Consider the following 10,045-nt stretch of genomic DNA (forward strand, 5'->3'; position numbering starts at 1 on the left):
CTTGAAAGAAAAAAGAAAGGCGGGGGGGGGGGGGGGGGTGGAGGGGGAGGGGGGGGGGGGGGGATGCATCTAGTTGGCTCTAACCAGACCATTTTTCATGGGATGAGAACGTGCACTACAGAGATATGCTAAAATAGAGGATGCAAAGCGAAGACCGGCTGGACTAAAAATGGCTCGCATTTAATTTCTGTCACAACATAAATCAGATACGAGTTGTATTAATGGATGTAACAGAAGGTTTATCAGTGTTGGGATTCTGGGTTTTTTTTTTCTCCTTCCCCTTTATTACCGTTTTCCTGCACTGAGTTTGTGGTATTTGAATCTACAGTCAGTTGCTCTTAAACAGGTGCAGAAAGAAGCGGACGAAGAGGACAGGGTGACGGGTGGAGAGGTTAAAAGCTCCAACCATCCAGCCGAGTGTGAACACTGAGCCATCAGCACCGATAGGATGGAGGGGGGGGGAGGGGGTGTGGACATCAGATTGACAGACCTGCCAAAAACTTTACTTGACCTAAAACAGGTAACGTTGAGGACCGATTGTCAGGAAGCACTACTTTGGCATAAAAAAAGTTAAATCACTGTTGGATATGATTCTCAACTGAATGTCATTGAGGAGAACCTCCAATTTGATCATTTCCCCCGACTCCTTTCTATTATCTTGATTCTGAGAAAAGCTTTAGTTGGGCCGGTGTGAGGATTACTGCCAGGAGGGTTTCATCATCTAACTGTGGCTTGTGAAATCATATTTTTGGGTAAAAGAAAAATAAATTATTCCAGCTCAATAACCTGCCCAGTAATATCTCCATGATTGGTGCTACTTTCGAAAAAAACTTTTGGAAAATGCTGACGCAAAACCTCTGCGAGAGATTGTCGAGCTACATGAAACGTTAAAACTCTAGTAGAATTTTATGGGGCCTTCAATACACTATTCTTAACATGATTTTTATCGATCAAAGTTGAAATAAAAAGTGTTTACTGTGTGTCATCTCTATGGTTTTGTTCTACCACCTGCAGTATATGTGACGTGGCAGAAGGTTAGTTTAATGTTTAAACGTCATTAGGGTCATCATTTGGCTCCAGATGGGCAAATGCATTTTTTTTAAATATTAATTTTAGAAATTCTGGTTGAGAAACCTGAATGTCTATTTTGTATAATTGGGTCTCACTGACCATATGTTTTGTTTATGCAAAGCACAAGCTCATCTAGGGACAGGCACTGGGTTACGTGGATACTGAGACACACAAATGAAACAGGTGGTTTTACCCATTTATTTTATGTCTACCGACTAATTTCGCAGAGTCCAACTTATTGTACTGACGTGTTACTGCAGAATACCAGATGGTGCATGTTTCACAATTTTATAAGTAAGCGTCTGTCTGTATTTAAGGTGTGCCGTTTTAAAATGAATCTGCAGCTTAATAAATGGCATTAAAAGCGAACAGTTTTTAAAAACATGCATACATTTCAAATCGGACGCTAGTGCTTGCTTGGCGTCGGGTCTTTGTGTTTCCCCCAAGCACAAACTCAAGTTCTGGTACTAGTAAATTGGCTGGCATTAAAACCTACTTTTTAATTGCTTCTGCATTAAAGAACAGGATTAGCATCAGAATAACAAAGTTGTTTTCTCTTCTCTGCTCTGCTTAATTTGTTAATAAAATACAATCTACATGGTTTAAACAAGCTGCGTGACGCAACAAGCTTTTTAGCAGCTTGTTGCTTCCTGCAACAAGCCGCATAAAGCTGTGGCTGCAGCTGCTATTTTAGATCAAATCCATATAAATAATTTCCAACTAAGTTGTTGAACACCATCTGTCTTTTAATGTCTTATTTGAACCAGCATTCGCGTATAAACCTATTGACATTAGGGCATCTTTTTGTAAGGATTTACTTTATTTTTCCTATTCAGAATATCTATGTTGTAAACTGCATTTCTAATAGAATGGCTTCATTCTTTACCATTAAAGGTTTTACTTTTCATCATCTGTATTTTATGCTTAACGTTTAAATTTTTCAGCACTTTCTCCTGCAGTAATGATAGCGTTACCTTCTCCGCAGCTCTGCTCCTTTAACCCTATGTGAGAGTTTTTTTTACAATGCTTCTGAATTTATGTTGAAACGTATGAAGCATCCGTGATTGTTAGGTTTCCATTCTGTATATGTCCAGGAGCAAATTTCTGTCTGTGGCATTTAGGATTTTCAGAGAGTTGGTGTGGGTGCGTGTGTGTGTGTGTGTGTGTGTGTGTGTGTCGTTTTTAATCTGTAAAGTACTTGGCCCAGTTGTCAGTATGTTGTTAAAGTGCTACATAAATAAAGTTTGATGGATTATATACAGTACATCTATCCCTCTCCCTGAACCGAAGAACCTGCTGAACTTAATATAATCGACTTGTTAGGATTAAGTAATAAACTAATGACCACGCAAATAAATTCACCACACTGTGTGCTGTTAATGTATAATTAGGTTTGGTAATTTGGGAAACTGGACCCTTTAAATATTAGCCACAACAACGCAACAGAACAGAGTTGGGGTAGCACCATTATGAGCCTCTCCGCCCCCCCAGGCTGAAATGTGCAGCAGAGGGCTGAACAAAGCATATAGGATAGTAGTATTCACACAGGGCCGACACTGCAATGGGCATTAAAACAGCTCCCTGCACATCTCACGGTCATAACGCCGTCTGACTCGCAGGCGCACAAAAACTCATGGGCCGACACAGATGGAAAAATGGTTGAGAAGGGGGCGGGGGCAAACGGCAGAAAAAGCACGTGTCGGGACTACTCAAAGATCTCGGAGCTTTTCACATTACTGTGGTGTGACAATGCAGTCGCCATAAATTAAACGCCTGCAAGCACACTTATTGGAAAATCCCGAGGGGTAAAAATGGAATTACCAGCGATGATCTGTCTCGGCGCTCCGTGTGTTGGCCCTCTTAATGGTAAGGTAATAGGTTTTTAGGAAGGGGTGAGGGCGCTAGTGTCTGCACATTTAGGAACGACATTACGTCCTGCGGGTGCAGCATACGACGTCGAGTGCAAACTTTATGGAACCTCCCCAATAAATGCTATTTTGTTGCTTCAGATTTTCATTTTAAAATCACATAAAAGCCTGTAAACTATTTTGCCTGGGCTTTGATATCTCTTCTAAGCCACTGGATTGCTGTGTGTGTGTGGGTAGGCCACAAAAATAAATGTAGATATGTTTTTCCTTATTTTGCAAAAATAACACCTCTTCTGCTCTGACTAATGCTGCCCACCCAAATTTCACATTAGTACATCTTTTTTTGTGAACACATCCACCTGAGCACACCTGTTGTTTACCACGAACACACACACACACATCCAGGCCTAAGCAGATACCGTACACTCTCATAACGCCGGGGTGTTTTATGAGCTGACGGGGGTTCTGACCGGCAGTAAATGCCTTCTGAACAAGCTGGCTGAGGAGGGGTGGAGTACAGAGTATATTAGAAGATGAAAGCACCTCTCTTCCTATTTCTGGTATTTGACCTCATAAAGATGTGGACAGTAGTGAGCCACGTGGAGCATAAGCATAATTCAAGCCAGGCTCAAAAAGTGACCCGGGCGGCACATGGGAGGTCGTAACTCAGAGGCAGACGAGCCTCTGGTCAGTTACAGCAAAGATAAGCTGTTATTCGTCTGTGCAAAGTCTGTTTTTGTGCTGCCTTGCCATTTTGTCCACGTTAGCCCCAGCTAAATGTTAGCATAACGCTGTTAGCTTCAGCAGCCCTGACCAGTTACTGAGCAATCCAAACTGTTACCAAGCTATAAGAATCAATGTAAATTTACATCATATTTTCAACAACCTGTTGAAGAATCTGCAATTCACTTGTGCTGCGAGAGATTGAGAGAGAGCAAGTGAGGAACAGGAAGGCTGAAATGAGAGCTCTCTCTCATGGAACATGCTCAATTTGGATATGTTCGCAGCTTTTTGGAAATTTCAACGTCAACGTAAGTAAGGTTCTACGTGATCTAGACGACGACAAGGGAGTCCGTGTTTTTAGTAATCCACTCTAATAACTACAGTCATTGAAAATGTCAGTTTCAAATGCTTTTGTTTGTTTTAAATTGAAAGTAAATTTATGGTTTAAACCAAAATAAAAACAAGGGGGAAGTTTTTCGACAATAAAATTCTGACAAGTGAGTCTTCACAAATGCTACAAATTAGAAAACTGATTATGTAAAATCTAAGACGCCCTGAACTTTTAGTGGCATTAATTTAAGATTTAGCAGTGAGAAGTCAAATGATGAAGCTCCAAATCAGACTAGTTTCACTAATATTTAACTAACTGATGACGATTTTCTCTCCTGAGGAGTTTGATGAAACAAGGGGAACCAGACAATGAAAGACGCAGCAGGCATGAAGATGAGCGCGATACAATTCAACCCTGCTCCTCTGGGGGCTTTTGCTGTGCTGAGGCTCCGTCTTTGCACACAAATGATCTGGGCTTCTTCCCAGATAAGAGTTGCGGCTGAGACAATGTGATGGACAGGCTCACAAGAAGGGTGGGGGTGGAGGAGGTGGGCGTCTATTTTATCAAAAATCACTTCGGGTGCCTAAAGAAACAGGTGCGCCAGAGTCAAGGTCAAAGCAAAACCGGCCATCTGTGTTTAATTCATGGCGTTAGCAGCTGTCATTGAGATGAGCGGTCCTCATAAGGACGTGCCTCTTCGGCTTTCTCCACCTCGGTTCTGGCTCTTGAACCCTCCGCCCCACTCCCCCTCCATCCCTGTTCAGGAGGAACAAGCCAGGAGGCCGCCGCAGCTGATAAGCAGCACTCGGTCCTCTGATGAGCTCAACGTCGTGACACCGTGACTACGAGGCAAAGTCGGAGACTTCCCTACGGCAACGCCGCTATCGCTAGAGCGTACATCTTTTGGTTTTCCTTTGTCCTCGCTAAGCACTTCCTTCCAAAAAAAAAAAAAAAAAAAAAAAAAAAAAAAATCACACTACATAAACATAAAAGTGGCAAAGCAAGTTTGGGTCCAATCAAGCCGAAAGCACCTGCAGGGATCTGAAGTAAAGATGACGACATTAGGGATTTATGGCGTTACCTTGCTGGAAAACATGGAGAGCACAAAAATAAGGACACACAGTCATGCATGGGACTGACACGCAGGTACTTGTATTCACAAAACAGCCAGTGAAGACAAAAGGATATGGAGCAACAAAGGACAGAATACTTGGGGAATACTTGAATTTAACTCATTTGAATACGTCAATGAAAGGTGGGGAGAACCTGTGAAAGCCGTGTTTCTGTTTTGTTCTTTGTTAATGCTTCTGAAATTCCTTTCTTAAACTCACTAACCCAGATGTATTAGCATATGAAAAGGCTGGTAATCAAAGAAAAAAACTCAGAGAATTAGCAACAAACAAAAATACTGAAGCTCTGGTGACAGGAAAAATAAATAAAAAATCCCTCTGCCTGCAGAGGACAGTGTGGCTTTGGCAAATTACCACCTAATGTGTACAATGTATGATTCTTTTGTTATGGCCCTTCGGTGAGTTTCAAAAAAAAAAAGAAAAAAACATCCCCAGTCATGGAACATTTTTACTGCTCATTAAAATGGAAATGTGGTTAAAATCGCCCTACATGGGGAGGAAAAGGTAATGACGAATGTTGACCTTTTTCTCCGGTTTGGGATACATTCATTTGAGTGGGTGGAGGAAGGAATGGCTGCTGGCCCTGTGCTAGGAACCAAAGTCTTCACACACCTGCAAGAGAGAGAGGGGAAGGGAAAAAAAGCAACACAAATGCGCCCTATGAAAAGAACAGGCTGGATCAAGAGCTGGTGGGAGAGCGGAAGAGAGGGGGGGAGGAGGGAGGGAGGGGGAGCGAAGGCAAACCTTTTCACCAGGTCCTTGAAATACAAGCTGCAGGAAGCTAGAACATTTTGGTGGACTTCAAACTCTTTGCCTTCAACAATAATTTTCAGGTCTGTAAACTCTTTTGTTCTGCGCTGTTGGTTCAACTCCTTCAACATCTCTGTAGAAGAAGAAAAAGAAACAAACAGTGCCATAGTGAGGTTGAGAATTTCACAGTCTTTTTTTTTTATTATTATTTTTTATTTCATACATACATGCATACACAAAGATAAGTGCATGGACAGCATGGCAAGAAAACAAAGGTGCAGACTGCAGAACACGTTTATGACCAGGCTTAGCTTATTCACGAAGCAGAAAAGTTATAGGTACAGATTGGGTCAAGCATTTCTGCAAATATGAACGGAAAGAAGGAAGCATAGAGATGTGCATGTTAAAAAATAAATCATATCTTAAACTGTTTAGGGTGGAAAGAAATTACTCAGAAAAGGCCAGCGTTTGGCAGAACAATGAATGAAAGGAAAAACTACAGTGTGTTACAAAACTCTTCAGACTGCTTGAACCTTATCGCATTTTGTCAGATTACAACCACAAACCTCTGTGTGTTTTATTGTGATTTTATGTCGGACGACATGGTAGCTCACATTCGTGAAGTAAAAGGACATTTTTGTTCTGTGGGGATCATTTGAGTTCAGCTCTCTATACTCCAATAATCTTAAATTAAATCTAGAGCAACCACTTGCCTCAATAATCTTTCAGCAGGGCGATTAGTCGCACACACCACAAATCTGGCCGTTATGTAAGGGTGGCAATGTGCAGTCTGCCACAAAGCATGTGGTCAGGTGAGAATACAATTCAGGCTTTTATCGTCCGTATTCAAAACGCCATGTTAAAACCGAGATTTCAGTCTTTACACAGGAAGTGCCAAGTTGGAAGAGACCGACCCTAAAAGTCTTGCAGCTGCAATCGCAGCAAAAGGTGGATCTATAAAGAGTTGACTCTGGCAGGACGAGTAGAAATGCTTGCCACACTTCCTGATTTTCCGTTGTAAAACTAAATACAAAGAAAATTCCTTCCGCTTCACAACCACGCACCCGGTCGTATCAGCTTCTCATATAAAATCCCCCCAAAAACATATTGTAGTTTGCGAGTTGTACCTTGACCAAAATATGAAAAAGTTCTAGCGGTATGAACATTTTTGGAAGACAATGTACATCAGTATTCAAAAAAACAGTTTTTTTTTTATTTTTTATTTTTATATTCAGTGAGATTGTTAAACTTGTAGTAAACAAGCAGGACCAAGAGCAAAGGATCTTGGTCACGCACCCAATATCAAGATTAGAGAGGATCTAAAATACCAGAGGACTGAAAACAGAGACACTGTCAATGCATTATTCAAAATGAAATCAAAATCTTTGGCCTCTCACTTAAGCCGTGCTCAGCACAGAGCTGACCTTCACATGTTATCCGCTAATCCCACCATCCTCTCCTCTCACACTTTCAATGGAAAAAAAAACCACCCATCCACGCACACACTTATCCTCCTCTGGAAATAAAAAATAAATAAAGTCGTGGGGAAATGGAGGGGGGGAACAAGGACAGCACATTCTGAGAGAACATGCGTGGAGCCAGAAGCAATGTGCCGCTGAAGGCCACGGCACACATAGAAAATGTGACGAAGCAGCGCCATGCCAAGCCTGGCCTTACTGTAGCGTTGGGTCGGGGGCGCTTGTTTGTCTGCATCTTAATGAGGCACCATGAGGGGATGCTGAGAGTGAAAATCAGCGGGAGACTGGCAACTTATCCTACAGCTCTGGGAGGGAGATCCGACGCCGACGCTTTGTTAATCTCCTATTGAGACTGGCTCTAAAAACAGAGCTCTGAGAGACTTCGATTGCTAAATACAGATGAACGGGGACGTGGAACATCGTGATTATGGAAGGAGGCGTCTTTCAGACAAGCGCTGTGGCATTAGCAGAGCCGTTCGCTGAGGATACAGACTGTGAGGCACAGAAAGCAGAGCCTGCGTGGAAAACAAAACAAAAAAAAAAGGCACACCATCCAGGAGAGAGCGAGCAGAACCGTGCGAGATAAGGAATAATTCAGATTAAAAAAAAAGGTGGCAAATCCTTTCCCTAAAGCTAAAGTGCGTACTACCTTCACAGAACTAGCTTAAATGTGCCAATCAACAATAGCAACCTCATCTGCAGGACTGCCATGGTGAGTCAGCTGTCAGTAATGTCATGTGCTACGAGGAAGGTGATGTTTATGAACAAATGAGTGATTTAAGCAGGCTCGAAAACGCCAGAAACTGACCGATCCGATTGTGCCGATGACCAAAAACAGATTTCTTGTTGTCATCACCCTGACAGAGGTCTGTGTTCGTCCCAGACTGAGAGCTAGGATTTAATTAACCTGGAATGACACTCACCTTTCTGTTCGACTAGAATATCTGCTCATTTAGCTCCCTCTATTCTCCCCGCCTGACACGCGGAGCTCAGCTATGAATTACCTCAGTGGCTGAAATTATACAGCATAAAGACGCATGACAAATAAGGTGCGATTCAGATACGTGCTTCGAACAGGGGGAAAAGAAAAAAGAAAAAAACACGCCTCTTTTCCAGAGTTATTGCATCAAGGAATGACTGACCTAAAAGAAAATGACCTGGTTATTAAACATGCTGAATACTAATTGAGGCAGAGAATAATGAGTGCTGCTGGTTTTGACAGTACATCTCCTGTACTCTGATTGGTTGCACGGCTACATGGTTCATGTAAGCCATAGACATCCGCACAAAAACACAAAGGGTTGCCTCGTCTTTCATCGGTCTCTCTCTCCCTCTCTCTACTTTCCACTGTCAGTTGGCCAGATTTCTGATTACTTTGCGGACATGGACTCTGAATAATGAAAGCACGGCAGTTCGGAGTCTGCATTAGAGGATTTCCAGGCAGCGCTATGGCTCTCACCTCTAATCAGCCACACCTCATACCACAAGTTCACCCCAAGAAAGGGGGAAAGTAAGCGGGAGAGATGGAGAACTCCACTTGTCAACAGACAATGGGCACCTCCCTCGGAGCTGCGCACACACACACACACCTGAAAGCGTGATGCAAAAGCTAATTATGGCTTCATGGGGGTGCATTAGCAGAGCACCCCCCAGAACAACTCGTCGCCACCGCGGACCATGAAACTGCACATGGCGTCCCCGTTTTTGGAGATGGGCACAAGTGTGGAGAAGGAAAGCCATGCTCAATGGAACCAAGGCACTGTTGAAACATCTCAATACTCTCCGGAGAAAATCTTTGAGAACTGTAAAGCTCTGCAAGACTCAGTCACACCAGATGGATAACATAGTGGTACGATTCCAACTGAGCAAGCACCCTCATTGGGGTATTATGTGCTACAGTGCAATTCTTGAGGGTGACACACAACGCAAACACTGATGCCATGTCGTAGCACATTGTCCTGCCCCCCGAGCGCCTCGTGGTAACACCGCCACCCTGCGCTATCTTTTCATGATTGGCCGACACGACGAGGTGGGGGCATGCACGCTGCACCAACTCTGCTGTTCAGCCTAGTAACTCTACTCCAACATGTCTGTGCTCTGCGGCCAATGGGGTCTTCAGGTGGGATCTCAACTAGCCTATCAGCTTGCACTCGGCCTCCCGACCAAACGCCACCGTAAGTCGGTTACCGAACAGCTGATTGGCGGCAGCGAGAGTACGACTCGGCACGCGATTGGTGGCTGAACTGGGAGCCATTTTGGGGGTTTTGCATGCACATCTGTAGTTCCACCATTTTGTGCTACACAAAACCCCACCACTCACGAAGCGGTGCCTTAAGTTCTCGATTTTTCTTTCTTTTTTTTTTTTAGCTGTGTATGAATTTAGGCAACTCTGCATAGAAAGTAAAGAACTAAATTAGATAAATCTGCTACTAGATTTCTGTTATGCAGTTTCGGGAAGATAAAGTACTTCTATTCCATGTTTTAACCTTTTTTGTTTTTTTAAAAAAGTAAAAAATTATTGAAGTATTAAATCTAAATTGAAATGTGGCCTTACATAAAATATATGTAGTTAATTTCTATTAGGTTTTTCCACTATTTCCACTATTTTTTCCAAAGCAATACAATTACTTTTTTTTTTTTTTTTTTTTTTTTTTTTAAATTTTTTTATTTTTTTTTAAAAATTTTTTTAAAAAA

The 10,045-nt window shown here is 42.5% G+C and overlaps 1 protein-coding gene across 3 annotated transcripts in view; it reads right to left on the reverse strand.

The window, feature by feature from the left end:
- klhl29 (kelch like family member 29) overlaps window positions 1-10,045 on the reverse strand; it is a 211,406-nt gene that overhangs the window by 118,675 nt on the left and 82,686 nt on the right. For 2 of the 3 annotated variants that reach the window (XM_015040527.1, XM_015040529.1), the window contains exons 5-6: window positions 5,868-6,006; window positions 5,646-5,735 (exon numbers count right to left, since the gene is read on the reverse strand). In XM_015040527.1, coding sequence (XP_014896013.1) covers window positions 5,646-5,735; window positions 5,868-6,006 — 229 coding nt within the window. The remainder of the gene's footprint in view (window positions 1-5,645; window positions 5,736-5,867; window positions 6,007-10,045) is intronic. The other variant, XM_015040528.1, reaches the window with a different exon arrangement.

This window comes from Poecilia latipinna, unplaced genomic scaffold (assembly GCF_001443285.1).
Source record: "Poecilia latipinna isolate Pla-1442-1.1 unplaced genomic scaffold, P_latipinna-1.0 Scaffold514, whole genome shotgun sequence".
NCBI classification, from domain to species: Eukaryota; Metazoa; Chordata; class Actinopteri; order Cyprinodontiformes; family Poeciliidae; genus Poecilia; species Poecilia latipinna.